Source organism: Odocoileus virginianus, chromosome 16, assembly GCF_023699985.2.
Source record: "Odocoileus virginianus isolate 20LAN1187 ecotype Illinois chromosome 16, Ovbor_1.2, whole genome shotgun sequence".
NCBI classification, from domain to species: Eukaryota; Metazoa; Chordata; class Mammalia; order Artiodactyla; family Cervidae; genus Odocoileus; species Odocoileus virginianus.
Genome location: NC_069689.1, coordinates 33,182,718 through 33,205,678, shown reverse-complemented (window position 1 = coordinate 33,205,678; position 22,961 = coordinate 33,182,718). Strand labels below are relative to the sequence as shown.

General features: G+C 37.3%; 1 protein-coding gene across 3 annotated transcripts in view; it reads left to right on the top strand.

Moving 5' to 3' along the window:
• The window catches only part of NUBPL (NUBP iron-sulfur cluster assembly factor, mitochondrial), a 238,166-nt gene that overhangs the window by 167,106 nt on the left and 48,099 nt on the right, over positions 1-22,961 (top strand). For all 3 annotated transcript variants that reach the window (XR_011491825.1, XM_020870428.2, XM_070478048.1), the window contains one exon: positions 4,171-4,264. Coding sequence is in view for 2 of the 3 variants with exons in the window: in XM_020870428.2 (XP_020726087.2) it covers positions 4,171-4,264 (94 nt within the window). In the remaining variant the exon portion in view is untranslated. The remainder of the gene's footprint in view (positions 1-4,170; positions 4,265-22,961) is intronic.

Below are 22,961 nucleotides of genomic sequence, written 5' to 3'. Positions count from 1 at the left end.
TTACATTCAGGATTCCACACGGTCTTGGGTTGTAGAATGTTCTCAGTGGAGAGCGGAAGCCAGTTGCAGTCAGGGACAATTTCTCTGTAAGCATTTCTGGTGTTCCGGAGGTCTCAGAGAAAGGAACTCTAAGGTGCTAACATGTTATGATGATTTCTTTTACATTCTGAGTAAATATTTACTTTTGCACCTAGTTTTGCATTTCTGACTTTGCATTCTTATTCTTAGAGAAGACCACCGAAGTCGTATGTGCTCCATGACACCCCAAAATCTGGGTCTTCTGCTGTACTATGTGCTCAGTTACTAAGTTCTGTCTGACTCTTTGAGACCCCATGGACTGTAGCCCACCAGGCTCCTCTGTCCATGGGATTTTTCAGGCAAAAAACTGGAGTGGATTGCCATTCCCTTCTCCAGGGGCTCTTCCCAACCCAGGGATTGAATCTGCATCTCCTGCTTCGTCAGGCAGATTCTTTACCATTAACTATCCTGGGAAGCCAGGATCTGCTGCTGAGTTTTACTAAATTAGATGCCTGGGTGTTTTGCTAGTACTTATTTCCCTGCATTTAGTAATAAATAATTTATGTGAGTAAATCTACACTGAATAGAATGTAAAGAATCCCCAAATCATTCTAAAACCAATGCTTTGGTAGTTCTTTTACAAGAGAACTGGAACTTTCTGGCAGACAGTATATTTTAATATATTATTATTATATTCCTTGAGAGCGTCCCTGGTGGCTCAGTTGGTAAAGAATCCGCCTGCAATGCAGGAGACCTGGGTTCGATCTCTGGGTTGGGAAGATCCCCTGGAGAAGGAAATGGCAACCCACTCCACTATTCTTGTCTGGGAAATCCCATGGACAGAGTAGACTGGTGAGCCCCAGTCTGTGGGTTGCAAAGAGTAGGACACGACTGAGCATTTAACATTTCATTTCAATATTATATTAATATGTTAATTGTTAATTGGGGTCACAAAAAGTCAGACATGACTTAGTGACTGAACAACAATAATGTGTTAACTATGTTAATTTTATATTGTTATATATTCATTAATAGCAATATATTGATATATTAGTGAATACCATAAAACTGAAGGTCAGATTCTGAATTCAGTTCAAGTCTACAAGCCTTGGTGAAATGCCTACTATGTGTGATGAAGGTTCTGGGCCAGGTTTTTTATTTTTCCCATAGAATTTGAATTCAGTTTAAGAGTCGTTTGAAATTCATTGCCTTACCAGTGTAGTATTTTTAGGTCCTTGGAAATACAATAGGAATTCTCTTTAAAGATGTAAGAAATTGGAGCCAATGTGATAAATATGATTAAATGCCAAGGAACAACAATTATAAATTGTTGGCACCAGTCATTTGATGTCCTCTGAAACAAAGAGGCTTGTCAGTCTGCCAGTGCTAGGAGTTTCAGTGTAGAGGCTGTAAAATGAGAAGTATCCTTTATCTTTTTTTGTAAATAGTTTCTTAGATGATGGCCATGGGTAACTTAGGGATAGCTGTTTTCAAACCAAGAAACCCCATATTGAAAATGAACTACTTCATGTTCATCATTTCATCATTCTCTTAAAATGTGTTGTTACATCAGTATCAAATACTTGTGTTTGAGAAATATCATAGTATTCCTAAAAGACATGTCAGTATATAATGTCAGATATTGATATTGATATGTCAGATATTGATATAATGTCAGCTATTGATAAATGTTTTCAAGAAAAACACATTCAGAGAAGGAAAGAGACTGATGGTTGGAGGAGTGCTGTTTTAGAAAGGTTGGGCTGCCTTCCTAGCTATTCTGTGAGTGTACCAAGCATATCCCCATCTCAGGGCCTTTCCACTTGCCATTGCTTCTGCCTAGAATGCTTTCTAAGAATTGCATCAGTTATTTTTCTCACTTCAGGCTCTGACCACCCTGTCGAAGGTAGTCCCTTACACAATTCTTTTCCTTTTCTCTCTTCTTCATGTGTTCCTCACTATCTGACCCTGGGAACCGAAGAGACTGAAAGAACTCCTTTGATAAATTCTTAGCTGTCTGAACTCTAACTACCTGCTCTCTGAAACTCAGAAATTGAAGACTTTTAAGATGTCTCTTGCTGTTTGATCTGGATATATCCAAATCAAGAACCAAGTAATTCTGTATAGAAAGGAATGCTTGTTTTCTTTGCAGTACTTTTTACTCTTTGTCTTTCTGTTTATCTGCCTGTCTCCCTCACTAAAACTTTAGTTGCTTGGTGGATGGGACTTTGTTTTTTTCATTGCTGTCTATTCATCTATTCATCACCTGGAACAGTGCCTGGAATCATTTCTCGGTAAATATATGTTGAATAAATGTGTTAAAACATAAATGAATCCATCAAACCCAATATCATATTTTAAGAATATGTGATTTTATGGAAAAGGCTTATTTTACATTATTAAGTTTTAAGAAGCAGGATACACAGTATAATTTCCATTTCCTTTTAAAATATTTTAAGTATTTGCATGTATGTATTTATTCATTCTTTCCTTGAAAGAAAATTTGAGCGTCTCCTATATGTCCATTCTATGTTAGATATTCTAAGTCATCTACAGTTTCATGAGAAGATAGATACTGAAACAATAGTAAATGAATGCCATCTTTCCTCTTGCACTGCTCTTCAGCTATGTTGATCTTTCAGTTTCTCTCACTAACCTTTTTTGCACAGGTTATATCATTTTGTGTTGAATATCTCTCTCCCTCTGTATTGTAAATTCTGTGAGACTAGGGCCCATGATACTATCCAATTATTGAATAGCTATTGCTCAATGCCTGGTATATAGTAGCTACTCAGTAAACATTTGCTGGTTGAATGAATGAACAATGTGATTAGAAGAATTGTTCCTACATAATAGGAACACCATATCTAATCTTTAATGAAAGTTATGGGAAGTAACTTTCAAGCTGAGGCCTCAAGAATGAGGAGGAATTAACAAGTAAAGAAGACCAGGCAGAAGTTCTAAAGCTTAAGCTTAGCCTTTATTCTAAAAGCGATAGAGGAGTTTTAAACAAACAAAAAAAAACACTGCACTATCAAATCATTTTTTTCTGTGGTATTAAGAATAGACTTGTGTAGGCAATGCTGATACAGGGAAATTGGTTGGGAGATTTTGGTGATAAATGACTGTAGTTCATGTTGGGTTCTTGGCCATGCAGAAAAAGTGAATACATTTCAGAGATTTTTTAGAAAGCATAATATAAATGGTGAGGGAATGGGGACAAGTTAAGCATGATCCCAAGTCTTTGCATTAGGCACCTGAGAGGACCCTGCGGCCTTTTGCTGAAACTGGGGATTCGTAAGAAAGAACCATTTGAGGGGAAAAGAGCTTGAAGTACCCTTGATGGTGGTGGTGGTTTAGTCGCTAAGTTGTGTCTGACTCTTGGGACCCCATGGACTGTTGCCTGCCAGGCTCCTCTGTCCATGGGATTTCCCAGGCAAGAATACTGGATTGGGTTGCCATTTCCTTCTCCAGGGGACCTTGCTGAGGCAAGGATCGAACCAGGTCACCTGCATTGCAGACAGATTCATTAAAAACCGACTGAACCACTAGGGAAGCCCCGAAGTATCCTTGATACCTGTCTAATTGAGGCTGAGCATTTTTCTAGGTATAGATACTTAGAAAAGTGCCTGTAAAGAAATAATCAAATGTTTATAGTTTGGAAGTCTAGATATATTTATAAAATTTTCTTATCAAGTTTCAGTTTTCATTATTAGTGTGTTTTATGAAGGAAAAATAATAAACATTGAAAACTATAGGATCTGCTACAGGAAACATTACTAAAAACTCAAAGGACAAAAAGCTAAGACTTCCTTAGGTAAAATTAGGGCTGTTCTCAGTGAAAATAGATTATTGGTCCTGAAGTCCATTGTGCAGTGGGATCATCATTATGGTATGTGTGTGTTTTGTGGGATCATTTGAGAATTTAACCTTATTAGTCAGAGAAGGTCTGCTAGAAGCAAAGATGGTTTCTTATACATCCATGGTTTCTTTTACATCTGTATCAGTCCTCAGCATAGTCCCTGGAACTTAGTAATAGCTCAAGTGAAAGCTATTATTTTAGATTTGTTATTAATTCATTTTTTTTGTTCACATCACTATTCACCACATTTGTTTTTACAGTGATATTATTTGTGTCGTCTTGGTTTTTAGGTAGATTGGGGTCAACTGGACTATCTGGTTGTTGACATGCCACCAGGAACTGGAGATGTGCAGTTATCAGTCTCACAGAATATTCCCATTTCAGGTAACTCTTACAGTTAAATGGAATTTGTGCTATCCTTGATGTTTTGTTAGTGTCATACAGTAAAATGAACTATGACAGGCAAACATTTTTGTATCTTAGAAACATTATCATTTGTAAATTCACCGTTAGAGACCAGATTCATAAACAAAAGTTTCAAAGAACTGCCAGAATAAGTATGTTTACAAAAATATAAAGAAAGACACTTTGAAAAGGTAGTGATGTAGTCTGTGTTTTAGAAAAGAAATAGTGCTGAAGTATTATTTAGTTAAAACCTGGCTGTTTGGTTCACAGTCGTTCAGCACTTACAGCATAGTGCCTGATATGTGGCAGGCACTCAGTAATATTTATTGAATAAATATTGAATAAGAATAAATACTGGGAAAATTTGGCTTTTTGATAAATACAAATTATGGGAAAATTTTATATCCTGCCAATTAGTTAATGTTAAAGTTGAGAGCAATAAATGTTAGTTTACATCAAATACAAAATACACAACACTTCAGTATAGTAGTGGATATCTTTTTATGCAATGGAATTTAAATATTAGTATTAGCTTTTATATGGAATCTGTTTCTAAGGATTTTCCTAGATTCCAATGCAGAAATAGTTGTAAATCTCTCTGTAAATCTCTCTTATATACATATAAGGACTTTGAGGAAAATAATGGAATTTTAAAATGTCTTTTCAAATCCATTATTTGTTGGTAATAAATAACCAGGAGATATCATGGACAGTCACCAAAAAGTTTAGAAACTGTGTATTTGATGATATATATACATTCTTAGAAAATATCATTATGATGTTACTAATAATTATGACTACTTTTGATATTTTAAATAGATTTATAACCTTTCTGGAGCCTGAGGCTTTTACTTTGTTGGGGCAAATTATAATGCATGAGATGGGAGTAAAGTGTAGTAAAACAGGAAAGTAATTTGTCCTTTCTGTAGTCAGAGTTCTAAATAGTCTGTATTTTTTTCTTTTTAGAGTAGTTTTGGTACTTTTATTTTTTAAATATCAAGAGTGATCACTAAATGTTTATTGAATAAGTTGTACTCCTTGAACTTTGAAGTGCCTGTTGCAAGATTCCAAAACTCTTATTTTTGTGGATAATATTGATAAAGTTGGACTAAATTATTATTTATTCCCTGAGTTGTGAATTGGTACCTTGAAAAAGTTTAATTTACTTCTCACAGATAAGCTGGTATCCCTAAGCAATTTTCCTTTGTTTATTCAGATAAGAGCCCCTCTGTGTGGACAGGATTTATGATTATATCACCCTGTTTAATTTGTGCTTATACTCTAAAACAATGTGTAGATTGGGGTTAAGATTTACTGCTCCTTTGAGGATTTCTTTCTAATATGCTAAAATTTAACTAGTATCTCTATTTCTTACCTTTGATGAAGAGTCTACCCTCTAATGGGTAATTAATGTTAGATGAGAATAAAAAGCAGTATTTTTAGAATTTGGTCAAATGTGCATGACGATTCACTAGCACTGTGTACATTCACACTGTTGTGCAGCCATCACCACCGTCCATCTCCAGAGCTTTCTCATACTTCCCAAACCGAAACTCTTTACCCATTAAACAAGAACTCTGAATTCCCTCCTACCCCTGGCCCCTGGTAAGCACCATTCAGAAACAGTATTTTTTACAATAAGATGAGAGAATGATTCTAGAATGAGGAAAACATATTTATAAGATTGCATTAGACATAAACCTAACATTGATTTTATGATTTATTAATAAATTTTAATTATTTTTTTAAAGTGAAGAAACAGTGTTTACTTCTTAATTTTGTTGTCATTCTTAAAATCTGCCTTTGGGAAAAACTCATCAACTTGGTTTGTGCTGTCTGTACTCCATGGTAGGTAGCTGCTTCTGCTGCTGCTATGCTGCTTCTTCAAGTTTTTGTTTACATTTCTCTTTTGTGCCTTTTTATTTTTTATCGAAGTATAGTTGAGGTTGCAAAGCAACAAATGCTATCCATATGAAAGTAGGTGCTTAGCACTGTACAGGATCCAGGGATGGTTAAATCAAGTCTTTCCTCTAGACAAGTGTTCAAAACCTTTTTTTGATTCTTGGATCTTTTTTTGATAATTTGATGTATAAATGGAAATGTATTTGTACCTACAGAAACACAATTTTTATGTATAATTTCAGAAGGTTTGCTGTCCTCAGATTAAAAGTCCCATCTGAATCCTTGTACACTGCTGATGGGAATGTAATTGATACAGCCACTGGGAAAGACAGTAGGGAGGTTTCTCAAAAAACTGAAAATAGAACTGCCATATGACTCAGCAGTTCCACTCCTGGATACATATCTGAGAGAAATGGAAACACTAATTCAAAAAGACAAACACACCCCAATGTTCATAGCAACATTATTTACAATTGCCAAGATATGGAAGCAACCTAAATGCCTGTCAATAGATGAATGGATAAAGATGTGGTGAGTATGTATATATATATGTATGCATATGTGTACACACATACACACAATGGAATACTACTCAGCTGTTAAGAAAACAATGAAAACTTGCCATTCCCAACAACATGGATGGACTTGGAGAATATTGTGCTAAGTGAGAGAAGTCAGACAGAGAAACACAAATACTGTACAATGTCAGTTTTATGTGGAATCCCAAAAATACAACAAACTAGTGTATATAACAAAAAAGAAACTGACTTCCAGATATAGAGGACAAACTAGCAGTTACTAGTTGAGGGAGGGAAGTGGAGAGAGGCAGTATAGCGGTAGGGAATGGAGATACCAAATATTATGTATAATATAAGCTACAAGGATATTATATTTTATAATACCTATAAAGGCAACATGGGATTTTCAAGGCAAGAATACTGGGGTGGATTGCCATTTCTTCCACCAGGGAATCTTTCAGACTCAGGGGTTGACCCACATCTCCTGTGTCTCCTACACTGGCAGGCAGATTCTCTACCACTGAGCCACCCAGGAACCCCTATATATATATATATAAATAATATATATATTATATATATATATGTATGTATGTAGGAGAAGGAAATGACAACCCACTCCAGTATTCTTGCTGGAAAAATACCATGGACAGAGGAGCCTGGCACACATGGCTAAAACCACTGAGTGTGAGTGTGTGTGTGTGTGTGTGTGTGTGTGTGTGTGTGTGTGTGTGCGTGCAGCCAACACAGCAGGTAGGGATCAAAAGTGGTCGACACAGTTTGGGAAAAAGAAACTAGAGACAGAATTAAGGTTTAAAGATGGGATGGGTGGACTCAAGACCTCTTAGATCAAGAGTCCTGTTCCTGGGAGCCACATCACTTTTATTTATTGTCTTGGCAAGCAGAAAGCTTAAGAACAATGAAACCCATCCAACTATCAACACAATGTACTTGGAATATTGGTTTGGGGGTGACAGTGAAAAATTGTACTGTCATTTTTGTTATCCTTTACAACAATGGTTGATTTTCCATATAGGACATAGCATTACATGAGAAAGTGGTGGGACTATTAAATGGAGTCAAATATTATGTTAATTAATACAATATTATATATACTTCACATTTTTCAGCATACTGGTGATTGACATTTTAAGTTGTTCTTCCAGTCTTAACATATGTGCTTAAATAGTGCTGTTTTGAACATAGCCACAAATATTATATATAAATATATTTCCTTTGATATATATGTATGAGTAGGATGAGGAAATGCAACATCATTTTTCTTCTTGAGAATCCAATACATGTGACAGTGGCTGCACCACTTGCTAAACCAACGGTGTGAGTGTGTGTTTTCTCCACTCTCGTTTGTGTTGTGGTGTAGTTTGTATAATGGACACGACAGGTGGATCTTTTGTGTTGCAATGAAGTCAGCCTCTTGTGTTCCCCAGTCACTCTTCCATTTTATTGATTAAACAATGTTTGTTATTTTTTTGTACAAGGAGTATCACCTAGCTGGAGGTCATAGACCCCCTTATACCTTGTCAGTTGTATCAGTTGCAAATATTTTCTCCCAATCCATAGATTGTCTTTTCATTTTGTTTATGGTTTCCTTTGCTGAGAAAACACTCATTCTTTAAAGACAATACATTTCTGTGTAAACAGATACCATGATAATTGGCTGTTATTAACAAACTACCAATTAATGACAGTTTTCCATGTATTAGTTTTTTATTTGAGGATCACAGGTGTTATGTCTGTTTTCTTAAATTTTGGAAGGGTTAAGTAACTTTCTCAAGGCCACACAGTTACAATGCGTCATAGCTGAGGTCTGTATTAGTTCTGATTGGGTTTAAAGCTTATACTGTCAAGCTCTACGTCATGCTGCCCTAATAGAAAGCCCAGCAATATTTGACTCATGGATTTACTAAGTTTAGTTCTAGTCCATTCCTCCCATTTAGGTTGTAAATATTCTAATCTAGGTTATCTCTGATAAAATACTTCTCTGTGAATATGCCTAAACCTGTGCACCCCTGTATGGTGAGTATCCACCCAGTGGTCTAGATTGGTTTCTCCTGTATTCAAGGCTTTTGCTTGTTTGTTCGTTTCTGACTCCTGAGAGATTGCTTTGGGCCTCTTTATACATCCTAGGGAAGACCTGAAGGCAGTCTAGAAGCAGTCTCTTTTGGGCTTTAGGAAAGTAGTATTAGTCCCTCAGTCATGTCCAACTCTTTGTGACCCCATGGACTGCAGCCTGCCAGGCTCCTCTGTTCATGGGATTTCCTAGGCAAGCATACTGGAGTGGGTTACCGTTTCTTCTTCAGGGGATCTTCCTGTCCCAGGGATGGAACCCAGGTCTCCCACACTGCAGGCAGACTTTTTACTGGCTGAGCCACCAGGAAGCCCCAGGAGACCTCCAAATCATTCTTGGGAAGACCAGTGTTGTCTTTGGGCTGGTCATACTGGTCTTGGGACTTTGACTGGTTTCCAGGAACACTGGCTCTCAGTATAGAATTGCAGCTGTCGGTGTTAATACAATGATGGTTTAATATGTCAATGTTAAAGTTAATAGCAGTGCGAAGACTAGATTTTCTATAGTGAACATGTCTTAATTTTATAATGACAAAGACAGAACAAGCAGAACATACCAGAAACATACAAGAAAGGATGTGAGGGGATGTTGAGGGGACAGGTGCATTGGTGATTGTCTCTGTATATGTATCTTTCTTACAGGCTTAGGTCCTGGAGTTTAGTTTTATTCAGGCCATGGTCATTTCACAGCTAACGTTTCTGAATAAATGCTAAAACTGAGCCAATTCCCAGGGTTGAGAGGGAAGGGCACCAACCAAAGACTTACTGGCCTGGCTTGAATCATGGCTTTCATCAATTCATATTATCTGAAACAGCCTAACAGAATCGTGTCTGCCTTTCTAGACCTACCTGAATTATTTTTCTCTAACTATGAACCTTATTTTCCTTTTTTCTTATCATTGACTTTAGAACTCTTTTAGGATAGTCTGTGTTCTACTTTTTCTTATGTCCCATATCCCACAAACCACAGAAACTTTTTCAGCTCTTGTTTGAGCCCCGCTGTGATTCGACTTCCTTTCCTTTCCCACTTAACTCCTTCATGTAACCTAGGATTGCTCCCCTTAAACCTTATATACCCACCCTTCTTCCCTTCCTTTACTTTCTCTAATATAAGACACAGTTGACCCTCACTTAGAATGTCTTCCTTCCTCATCACTAGGTACCCTGGTTCTGCTTACTCTTTATTCTAATGGCTACTATTTGCCATTTTCCCCCAACCTTCCAGTTAGGAACCGTTTCTCCTTCTTTGGAATTCACATAGCATTTTATTTGAATGATTTCTATAGCACTTCTTATGTTCTCTGTTCAACACATGCGTAACTGTGTTATCTTCTCTACCAGACTGTTAGACCCTCGAGAGTAAAGCCCCTGTTTCATTCATCTTTGTGTTTCTCACAGGGCCGAACTCGGTGCCTTCCTATGATCACTTAGGCAATGTTGACCAGTGAATGAGTGTTTTATCTGTGTTGCTATTATCTTACCAAGTAGGCAGTAAGCTGCTTGAATGCAGTGAATTTTTCCCCATTTATCGTAGTATTTCTCAGGGTACCTTGGGCAATGGCTTATGCAATTAATATTGATTGAATAAAGGACAAAGTTAGTTGACTAGTTGTCACTGTTTATGTGCCCCCTTATCTTTCTTACCAGCCCACTAACTCATTCCTGTGATCTCTCCTACCCCAGCTGCTTTTACCTGGGAGCTCTTTTCTGTGTATCAGTTAAAGCATTACCTTTAAAAACCTCAGTCAGTTCAGTTGCTCAGTCGTGTCCGACTCTTTGTGACCCCATGGACTGCAGCACGCCAGGCTTCCCTGTCCATCACCAACTCCCAGAGCTTGTGCAAACTCATGTCCATCGAGTCGGTGATGCCATCCAACCATCTCGTCCTCTGTCGTCCCCTTCTCCTCCTGCCTTCAATCTTTCCCAGCATCAAGGTCTTTTCCAATGAGTCAGTTCTTTGCATCAGGTGGCCAAAATATTGACGTTTCAGGTTCAGAATCAGCCCTTCCAATGAATATTCAGGACTGATTTCCTTTAGGATGGACTGGTTTGATCTCTTTGCAGTCTAAGCAACTCTCAAGAATCTTCGCCAACACCCCAGTTCAAAAGCAACACAGATTTTATTCAACTCTTCCTTTGAGTGAAAAGTATTTTCATTTTAGGGATTTCTTTATGCCACCCTTTTTCTTGTGTTATATGTAACATACTTGTGGTTAGTTGATACCTTTTGATACTAACTTTTCTTTGGTGTCTGGGATAATAATATGCATGTGGGCACTTGTTATTTGGTTACATGCAGGCTCTGTATTATGGGCTTCCCAAGTGGCTCAGGGGTAAAGAATCAGGTAAACCTGTAATGCAGGAGATGCAGGTTCAATTCCTGGGTCGGGAGGATCTCCTGTAGAAGGAAATAGCAACCCACCCCAGTATTCTTGCTTGGGAAATCCAACGGACAAGGGGTCGCAAAAGAGTGGACGCAACTTAGAGACTAAACAACAATAACAGCAACAGGCTCTGTATTAAATTACTGATGAGAGTCACTAGTGCTGCTCCATTGTAAGATAATAAGAAATTCTTTTATTTACTTGCAGGGATATTTGGTAAGGGACTAAATATCTGATTATCCTTATGTGTGGAATACCTGCCTACCCCATAGACTTAGAAGGAGCAAATGAGATAACGAACATGACAGCCCCGTATAAATGTATGGTAGTTTTTAGAAACTACTTGAACACTTTAGAAGAGTTTTTTCTGGGGGGGTGTGAAATGTTGTGAATTATGAATCTTTATATGAACTTTGCATTTCTCCAAGCCATGTTGAGAATGAAATTGTGTTTTATGCTTGTAAAGAGACATCGTTTTGCAAAATTTATGGAGACAGACCTGTACAAGTAAAAGATCTTTCTGAGTGCTAATTAGCAAGTCTTTTTATGTGTTCCATTTTGTTCCATGGGATAGATGACAAGCTCATTATAAGAGGAAACTTTAAGGAAAAAATACTCCTCTTATTTGTTAAAAGTGTTGTGTAGCAACAATAGTGATAAATGTGTTGACAGCAGTATTAGTGGCTAATGATTTAAGTTTGAGCTTCCATGGACTACTGAATCATTATATACTCCAAATATCTAGTAGTTGTAGTAATTTCTAGAGGGAAAGGAGACAGAATAGAGGGTGAGAAATAATCAATTATAGTGCTTGCATTTGCTCTTGTCTTGTTGAACCTGTCAAAGGGAGAAGCCAGAGTTACCAGTGATGGTTTTGTTGTGTTATTTTTCTTACTTTTTTTGTTGCACAGTTTGCTGAGTTTTTGCTTGCTGTTTCTTTTGCTTGTAAATTATTTGGTGCCATATATTGAGTTGGGTATATTCCAGTGTTGACTTGTAGTTTTTTTTTGCATAGTGATGTACTCTTGGGAATTATCGAATACTAAACTGCTCTTCCATAATGGAAGAGGATTAATATTTCTTTGAGAAACATTATAAGTTCCTTGAAAGTTTGAAAATATATGCACCATGTTACTATTTGAATTCTAATAGATGTCGCCTAAAATGTTTTTCTTCCTTTGTTAGATGACTTTAACTCTTAGAATTAAGTGAAGAATTTATTCCTCTCATGAAATCTGTGAAGCATATTTTTATTTTTTGAGAGACTAGAGAGTTTTAGTGAGTCACTCATATTAAGGTGTGTATTAGTCAGGGTCCTAGCTGGAAAGAGATGACACATCTTAAAAAGAATTAACAGAGTGAGTTTAATGAAGAGATTAGTTACCGAGGTGTGGGCAATATCAGGAAACCAACAAGGGACAGAGAGATACCCAGAGGCTAGTGACAGTCAGGAATTTTTACTGACTGTACCTGAAGGAGCAGAGAGTGAACCACGTTAGTGGGACTTGGTGACTGCTGAAGTCGTGGTAGAGGGGCTGATTGTTGGGAGCTCTGACCACAGAGGAGTGCAAGCAAGGGCAGAGCTTGTGCAAGGCAGAGAGGAAGCAGCGTGCGCGGTACTTACAGCGCTCCCACCTTTTGCTCCTCTCACCGCCTTGTATCCTGGGTACCTGCTATGGCAGATCCCTATGAAAGCCAGAGGGTAAGGAAATTCAGGCGATAGAATTCACACAGGTCAGCTGCCTGGGCTGATCAGGACAGAGAATGAAGCAGAGCCTGGGGAAGAAGGAGGGGAAGTAAGTGGAGCACAGCAAGTGGAAAATAATCAAAACAGCTTTTTTCTCCTTCATGGTTGTCATTGTAACTGAATTAGTGACTTGTGATCAATGAAGTACAAAGATTCCTGCCTTCTGAAAATTTGAAGCTAATACAGATTTCAATACAGTCAAATTAGTGAACATTCATGTTACCAGAGGGCAAAATCTTACTGTCGTCAAATTAATGAACAGAATATTTATATTGGAGATAAATTGTGATGTTAAGTATATTTTGTTGCAGTGGGGAGTAATGGATAGAAGGGTTTATTTTGATAGGATAGCATTATGGGAAAAAAAAAGTTCTAAGTAAAAATAGATGCGGGAATAAAACTTCTGGAAATGATTCTTAAAATAGAAGGGACAAAGACTGAACATTCATGAGGGGAGCACATGATCCCTTCTTGGTCTTCTTTCTTTTACTTCCAAGGAAGGGCATAGAAAACAGCCAGGTGGTCCTGGTGTGGGTACTGTCTTCATTACTTCCCCACAAGGAGGGAGAAGCTACTGCATGTGGCAGGTAGGCAGCTAGACAATATGCTAAATATCCATGGACTCAAGAGAAGCTGCACTAGCAGACTGGCATTGCATTATGAAAATGAGGTTATGCCCTTTTTCCTGTCTGGAGCCCTTCCTGTCTGGACACTGCAGATAGAAGGAAAGCCAGAGGCCTTTCTGCCTCTTACTCACTTAAATGAGATGAGATGGGAATTTTAAATTAAGCCACCTTAATATTTCAGTCATCATTTAAAGTGAAAGGCATTTATTGCTTGTGAAAGGCAATGGGCCTTTTCCCACATTAACTGAACTCCTATTCACTCATCATAGATGCTAGTCCAAGCCCACACTTGTATTTTTCCCACCACCAGCTTGGGCTATTCAGTTATCTCTTTGATAGTAATACTCTCTGACTGCCAATTTTGACAGTGGTGTGTGTGTGTGTGTGTGTGTGTGTGTGTGTGTGTGTAATTTTATTTATGTGTGTATTTGTGGCTGTCCTGTGTCTTTCTTGCCTTGCAGGCTTTTCTCTAGTTGTGGCGAGTGGAGTCTACTCTCTAGTTGTGACGTGCAGGTTTCTCATTGCAGTGGCTTCTCTTGTTGCAGAGCGTGGGCTCTAGGGCAGGTGAGGGGCTTCAGTAGTTGCGACTCCTGGATTCTAGAGCACAGGCTCAGTAGTTGTGGCCCGTGGGTTTTGTTGCTTCACAACCTGTGGGATCTTTCCAGATCAGGGCTTGTACCTGTGTCTCCTGTATGGCAGGGGAATTCTTTATCACTGAGTCACTGGAGAAGCCCAACAGTAGTTTTTATAACATGAAAGGATTGGAAACATATTGTTGCCTTCATTAAGTAAATTACCATGGGCCATGTTTGGCTGCTTCGGATTTTAGTGATATTTTTCCCCAACATTTTACAATTTGTAATTACCTCAAACTGTAAAGCTTAAAGCATGCTAATACCTGATAGGTGGCAGACTTAGGTCATAGATTTTCCTAGTATTCAGAGATAGTAAATCTTCATTGTGTTTTCAGTTTGTAGTATGAAACTAAAGGAGACAGTCAGTTTTGGATTTCTCCCCTGGTGTATTTCCATGAAAATCTTGGGCAGGGTTATAACTAATGGATATTTGGCAAATAATCACATGATGTAGAAGAGAATTACTGTTTTATCCATCAAATTGTAAAAATTCTTTCCAAAATAATTTTTTTTGTGTTTTTGTTAGGCAAATTGTAGCCAAGGATTAAAGATTAGGAATTGTATTCCAGTGTTTTATCTTTAGGGACACTCCTGATATTCAGTCTGAAACTTCAGTCTTTGTTAGTTTGGAAATCAAATTATAAAGCAAATATAATGCTATTGGTTAATGAACAATAATGTTTCCAATTAAATTTAAGAAGCAGGGCCCCTGTATTTGTGTCAGCATATATTATAGGTGGAAGTTATCGTGTGTCAGTTAACAGTTCAAGGAAATAGCCTAAAAATTAACAACTTTTAAACTATGACATGGAAAGACCCAGGATTTGAAAAACTTCCCCAAATGATTCTTATGTAGATTTCAGGATCATTCTGTCTAGAGCAACTTATCTGATGATAGAATTCCTTGATTTATCCAGCCTGTGTTTTGATGGGACCCTTCTGATAGCATTCATTCAGTTTTGTCTTAGAAGAATTTCTAGGCACTTTGTTCATCATATGTCTGACAGCTAAAATTCCTTAATATCTTAAAGTTCAATGAATAGTTAATGGCCAATGGATAGTCAGATTCATATTAAAAACTACTTTTAAATCTATTAAACATTTGTATGTAGAAAAAGGATGAGATTCACAATCTGTCATTTAAAAATTTTTGCACTTTGTCATAGATGTTAAAGATTTGATCAGAGTGCTGTGTAGCTCTGAAGAGTATCTTCATATCTTAAGTATGATTTGAAAATGGAGCAAAGCTTTCCCATGAAAAATCTCAGTCTTTCTTTTGTGAAATACACCTGGTTAAATACAGTTAAGGTAATCAGGGTATAGCAGTTCTCTTCTTTGGCGTTCATGTGGGAGAAAGAATGTGTTCAGAAAGGAATGTGTACCGTTATGAACAAAACAGCCTTTGGTGGTGACTCTCTGAGAGCATGGGCAGGTTGGGCTTTATGTGCATCTAACAGAGTTTGAAGTCCAAAATATTAAATCTTAAGAGTCCAGCATGAACAGATGCATATAGAAGAACATTGCAGAGACATTTGTGTACAACAAGTAGGCTTCTCTAGGTGTTTACTGATCAACATAAAGATGGACTCAAGACTGGCGAGAAGTCAGGATTTAATCTTTACTGATAATGTCAGAACTGAGGGGGAGAATGAGAATGAGAGAGAGAAAGAGCTTGTGAGTAGAATATGAGAGAACTGTATGGGTCTAGCCCAAGCTCTATAGAATCTCCAGAAACTTCTCTTGTCATCAGTGGTTCACAGTGAACGCAGTCTGAATCCCCTAGTGAGTTCATCATTAGGGTGGGGTGATTGGAAGCCTGTTGCCTTTTGACTCCACTATTGAAGAGCTAATCTCTCTTTCTAAATAGCAGATGTGTGTCCAGATTCCTTTAACAAACGTAAATTCTTAACTAAAAGTGCACATGCTCTCTCTCACCAATGACTTTGAAATACTATGATTTCCACTAATTATTGTGTTTTATAATGCTTTTTGGAAGCAATTGGCATAATTTTCTGTGACAAAATTCATTTCTAAACTGAGCAACATAATGACTGATCTTTAAATTAGTGAAACATATACCCTTTGTGACTATTAGCCAATTCACTCCTCTGTTGGAATGGCATATAGAATCCAAAACAGTGACTCATGAAAGAATTATTTATAGTCCCTGTTGAAACACAATCTGGGGGTACATTTAAGGTGAATTTGCCTTTTTAATTTTGTTTTACTTAATCTGATGCTAATATTAGTGGACATTTATTGATATTACAGGCAATAATGTTTATAATTCAGGAAGTTTGGGTGTTATAGAGAAGAATGGCAAGGGAGAGCTAAAAAATACTGAAGCAAATCTCCTTTATAGTCAATAAACAATTATGTTTGTGCTAAGCTAGCAGAAAATGATTATTTTGCTGCAAGTATCTTTAAATAAATCAAGGAGCATCAGCAGCGCTAAATATTAGAGCACTGTGAACATTAAGAGTAGCAGTTAATTTCTTCTTTTAAGTGTTAGTTGACTTTACATTGACGTGCTAAAGGATTATATAGAATTACTCATCCAGGTATACTTAAGGGCGGTTTTTGTTGTATATTTTTATTAGGTTCCAACACTGAAGTCCTCAATCAAGCATGGGAATTAGATACAATTTATGCCTTGGAGACTTAGAATGCCATAGTTGAGTAATTCCACACTGGTATGATTATGATCAGCTTAACATCTGGAATGATTAGTTTTAAATGCTTCAGTTCAGTTCAGTTTGGTCGCTCAGTCATGTCTGACTCTTTGCAACCCTATGGACTGCAGCATGCCAGACTTCCCTGTCCATCACCAACTCCTGGAGTTTTTGTTTTTTTTTTTTTTTCTTTTTCTTTTTTTTTTTTTCCCCATTTATTTTTATTAGTTGCAGGCTAATTACTTTACATCATTGCAGTGGTTTTTGTCATACATTGAAATGAATTAGCCATGGATTTACATGTATTCCCCATCCCGGTCCCCCCTCCCACCTCCCTCTCCACCCCATCCCTCTGGGTCTTCCCAGTGCACCAGGCCTGAGCACTTGTCTCATGCATCCAACCTGGGCTGGTGATCTGTTTCACCCTAGATATACATGTTTCGATGCTGTTCTCTTGAAACATCCTACCCTCGCCTTCTCCCACAGAGTCCACAAGTCTGTTCTATACATCTGAGTCTCTTTTTCTTTTTTTGCATATAGGGTTATCGTTACCATCTTTCTAAATTCCATATATATGTGTTATTATACTGTAATGGTCTTTATCTTTCTGGCTTACTTCGCTCTGTATAATGAGCTCCAGTTTCACCCATCTCATTAGAACTGATTCAAGTGAATTCTTTTTAATGGCTGAATAATATTCCATGGTGTATATGTACCACAGCTTCCTCATCCATTCGTCTGCTGATGGGCATCTAGGTTGCTTCCATGTCCTGGCTATTATAAACAGTGCTGCGATGAACATTGGGGTGCACGTGTCTCTTTCGGATCTGGTTTCCTCAGTGTGTATGCCTAGAAGTGGTATTGCTGGGTCATATGGCAGATCTATTTCCAGCTTTTTAAGGAATCTCCACACTGTTTTCCATAGTGGCTGTACTAATTTGCATTCCCACCAACAGTGTAAGAGGGTTCCCTTTTCTCCACACCCTCTCCAGCATTTATTGCTTGTCGACTTTTGGATAGCAGCCATTCTGACTGGCGTATAATGGCACCTCATTGTGGTTTTGATTTGCATTTCTCTGATAATGAGTGATGTTGAGCATCTTTTCATGTGTTTTTTTTTCCATCCGTATGTCTTCCTTGGAGAAATGTCTGTTTAGTTCTTTGGCCCATTTTTGGATTGGGTCATTTATTTTTCTGGAGTTGAGCTGGAGGAGTTGCTTGTATATTTTTGAGATTAATCCTTTGTCTGTTGCTTTGTTTGCTATTATTTTCTCCCAATCTGAGGGCTGTCTTTTCATCTTGCTTATAGTTTCCTTTGTTGTGCAAAAGCTTTTAAGCTTCATTAGGTCCCATTTGTTTAATTTTGCTTTTGTTTCTAAAATTCTGGAATGTGGGTCATAGAGGATCCTGCTGTGATTTATGTCGGAGAGTGTTTTGCCTATGTTCTCCTCTAGGAGTTTTATAGTTTCTGGCCTTACATTTAGATCTTTAATCCATTTTGAGTTTATTTTTGTGTATGGTGTTAGAAAGTGTTCTAGTTTCATTCTTTTACAGGTGGTTGACCAGTTTTCCCAGCACCACTTGTTAAAGAGGTTGTCTTTTTTCCATTGTATATCCTTGCCTCCTTTGTCGAAGATAAGGTGACCCTAGGTTCGTGGATTTATCTCTGGGCTTTCTATTCTGTTCCATTGATCTATATTTCTGTCTTTGTGCCAGTACCATACTGTCTTTATGACTGTGGCTTTGTAGTATAGTCTGAAGTCAGGCAGGTTGATTCCTCCAGTTCCATTCTTCTTTCTCAAGGTTACTTTGGCTATTCGAGGTTTTTTTGTATTTCCATACAAATTGTGAAATTGTTTGTTCTAGTTCTGTGAAAAATACCATTGGTAGCTTGATAGGGATTGCATTGAATCTATAGATTGCTTTGGGTAGTATAGCCATTTTGACAATATTGATTCTTCCAATCCATGAACACGGTATATTTCTCCATCTGTTTGTGTCCTCTTTGATTTCTTTCATCAGTGTTTTATAGTTTTCTATGTATAGGTCTTTTCAACTCCTGGAGTTTACCCAAACTCATATCCATTGAGTCAGTGATGCCATCCAACAATCTCATCCTCTGTCATCCCCTTCTCCTCCCACCTTCAGTCTTTGCCAGCATCAGGGTCTTTTCCAGTGAGTCAGTTCTTCACATCAGGTGGCCAAAGTATTGGAGTTTCAGCTTCAACATCAGTCCTTCCAATGAATATTCAGGACTGATCTCCTTTAGAATGGACTGGTTGGATCTCCTTGCAGTCCAAGACACTCTCAAGAGTCTCCTCCAACACCACAGTTCAAAAGCATCATTTCTTCAGCACTCAGCTTTCTTTTTGGTCCAACTCTCACATCCTTATATGGATGTGGAGAACTACTGGAACTAACTGCTCTGAACTCGGACCCAAATCTAGATATGCAGTTATAGATGCAGTTTCCTCTCAATACTCAAGAGATTTAGCAGTTAAGACAACACTCTAAATAACTGTTTTTCAAGATGTTTGCATATTTTCCAGAATCTGATAGACAATTAACCTCTCATAGTAAATCCCAGTTAGTAAAAAGCTGTTTACATAGATTACAACTTGGAAAATAACATTTAAGCAATATTATTTATTTAGACTTAGACATTTACCCTAGAAAATGGATAGAAAATTCTTCATGGAATTCTTGAGATGGTACTTTATGATACTCTGTTTTTACTCCTTGAAAATTATTATATTTATTGCAAACTAAACATTCTCTTTGTTGCTATTAGTATTTCTTGTGGTCAGTAGAGGGAGCACAAGTTTTCTAACAAACCATCAGAAAACTGAAGTGACATCATCAGTGATGGTATAGAGGGGAACAATCTAGGCTAGTTCATATTGGTTCATGTTCCAGGGTCTGTGAGAAAAATTAAAATTTATTAAGTAGAAAGTCAAGAATTATAGAGATTAACCATAATATCAGATTTAGAGATCATATTTTAAGTTAAGAGATTAGTAACAAAAGCCAATATAATTCCTTTAAAACTTAAAAATGTACATTGTGATGCACAGATTGGTTAATGATTAATTTTACTGGAGGTTTTGTTTCTCTTTTGTTTACTTTATTTCTTTATAATTTGTAGAGGTCACTTTAGGGTGTCTGGAATAGTTACATGTGCCATGCACTAAAATTTGGTACAGCAAAAGAGGTGTAGTGATTTCTCTATGGGTCAGTTATGTTTTTGTATTGTTTAACAAGGGCTAGAAATTTCTTTCTCAAAGCTGCATCCTGAAGACTGATTGCATTGCAATTAGTCAATAGTTAAGAACATATATTTAAGGGGGGAAAAAATCTTACACCAAAAACTCTTACGAATGTAGCTGGTAGTTCCAGTGGAATGTGTACATGTTTTGTGAGCATTTTATGGAACATGGAAGATGATCGTTGTCTGTCCTTGTCAGAAATGTATTATGATGTATGAGTGGTACTGTTTAAATTACAAACAAACTCAGGCACCATGGATGCTTATTTGTGATACCGTGTTAGCGTTAAGTAAAAGAAAACCAAGACGCTTTAATCCCTCTCTCTAGGGTCTTATAGCTATCACTAAGCATTTTTGTAACAGTTTTATGTTGTTTTTTAAAAAGTGAAACAGCTCTTTAAATAAGACCAGTGGAAAGAGGTTCATTTTATAGAGAAGTTAATTGAGATGTATTGAGATTTAGTGAGCTATTCAAGATTATATAATACATTAGCATAGTCAACAAAACCAGAATTTAGAGCTTTTGACTCCTGGTTCAGGAGTTACAAGGCATTCTTACAGCTGTAGTCTAGGATAATTCGAAAACATAGGACAGTTATTTAAATCCCCGATCCTCTGTTAAGTGCCTGTTTTGTGTACAGCATTGGGTTATTTTGTTTGATTAAAAATTGAGAAACATAACTATATTGTTATGAAACTATATTGTGTAGTAGTAGTACAAACAGTAGATGAAGTGTGTTTCAAACAAAAAATGTTTATATTCTCTTAAAGCTAAAGGTACTTTTTAGGGCTAATAGAAAACCCCTCTGTACTGATTTATTGTTATGAGAGAATTTGGAGGAAATAGCCAAGGTGGGGCGGGGGTGTTGTTTACAGGTGAAGAGAATGGCTCTGAGATTGAGGAACCGTAATTCTTAGGGGAGGTGGTATTTCACATCTGCTTAAATAGGATTACTGAGGCAGTCCCGTTGAACTGAATACTACAGTTAAGAGGGAATGCAAAATTGCGTGATCAGAGCTGGCTGAGACCTTGAAGACTATCTGCCCTTGCATTAATTTTACGGCTAAGGAAACTGAGACCTGGAGTGATTCTGAGTTATTTGCCCAAGGTTAGTCACACAGGTAGATGGGGGCAGAACTGGAATTAGTTTTTCTCCAAATGCCTGGATGTGATAACAGGACCGGGAAGGTGGCAAATTATGGAAATACGTTGGATGTGCAGAGTTGAGTATATTTTTGCACAACAGTTATTTCTATCAGTCTTTAAAAGAGGAAAAAGAGAAATGTTGGTTTGTTTTGGGTTTCTTGGGAAGAATAAATCAAAATAGAAGAATGTAGTGATCCATGGAACAGTTCAAAAACTAGGATGAGCTGCCTGATGGCAAATATGAAAATGACCTTGTCAACAACTTCTAGGACATTTTTACTAATAATAGTAATAAAAATAATAAAACATATAACCAACAGCAACAGCTATCATTTATTGAACGTTTACCTATGGCATCATGTCGAATATCTTATGTACATTACTTCATTAAATTATTGCATCCTGTGACCTAAGTATTACTATGCCATTTTGTAAATTAGAAGCTAAATCTCAAAGAGATTAAGTTATTCCCCTTGTCACACTGGTAGTCAGCTATGGAATAAAAATTTGAATTCTCATTCTGTTTGAATTCCAAGCCAGTGTTCCTGAAGCTTGACTAATGAATAAACCCTTCTTCTAAAGGAAAATAATCTGCTCCATGCCCCAAATAGACTTATTTTTATTAGTAGACTACTTAACTAAGCATAAACACAAATTCCTTAAGCTTATAGCTTTTATATAATTTTTAAAAACTACAAAACTTACAAATTAAATTCAAGCAAATGTATAAGATGGATAAAATTCAAACTAATGACATTAATTTAATATGAAAGATGAAGTTTCTGCTGTAATGAAAATACTAATTGCAAGATGAATTTGCGGCTAACTGCTACTGCACAGTTACTCTGAGTTTAGTGGGCCAGTACTGCCACGTGCTTTGTGAGAACTTGATTCTGCTGCTACTTTATTCTGTCTTCTTCAGACTGTCCCTTCAGACTCTGTAGTACTCTGTAATAGTATCATTTGCCCTTCACTTGATGCCACCAGTTATTTATTGTTAATCCTACTTCTGTTTTCATTGCTATGCCAGAGTACTACTGCTAATTTGGTGGTTTGGAATGCTGAAATGTCATAGCAGTAAATATTTAATTATAAGTTGTGGTCATCAGGTGATCTAAAATATGTTCATTTTTTTCAGTCTATCATCTAGAAGAAACCCCCAAATTTAAGAAATTCACAGTGTCTACAAATCAAAACCAGGTCTCTGGTGTTTCTACTTACAGAAAAAAATTGCACTGCACTTTCCCTCAAAACTCAAAACTATCTGGTTACTGTGGGGTCATAGTGGAGACCCAGGAAAGCCTCCATCTCCATCTACTTTCAATGCTGCCTTAGTTCAGACTACCACTGTTTTGCATCCAAGTTTCTGCCACAACCCCTAGTTTTATCCCCACCAAACTGTTCTCTACAGTGTAAACCACAGTACCGAGTTTTCTGTAATACAGATTTAGAACTCAGCCGGGGTATCACTTCCTTCTGAAAACTTTCCCCTCTTGTTTCTTCTTATCACCTGTTTCCTCACCCCATTCATGATCCCCTTCACCATCCTCTTCTGTAGATTCAATTAGTTATTTTTCCTTTGTTCTTCCTTCATAACTCCATAACACCCTAGGTCTACCTTTATTATAATCCTTGGTAGCACACTGTGTTGAATCCCTAATTTGGGGGGGGTCTCCCCAGGTAGGCTGTTAGGTT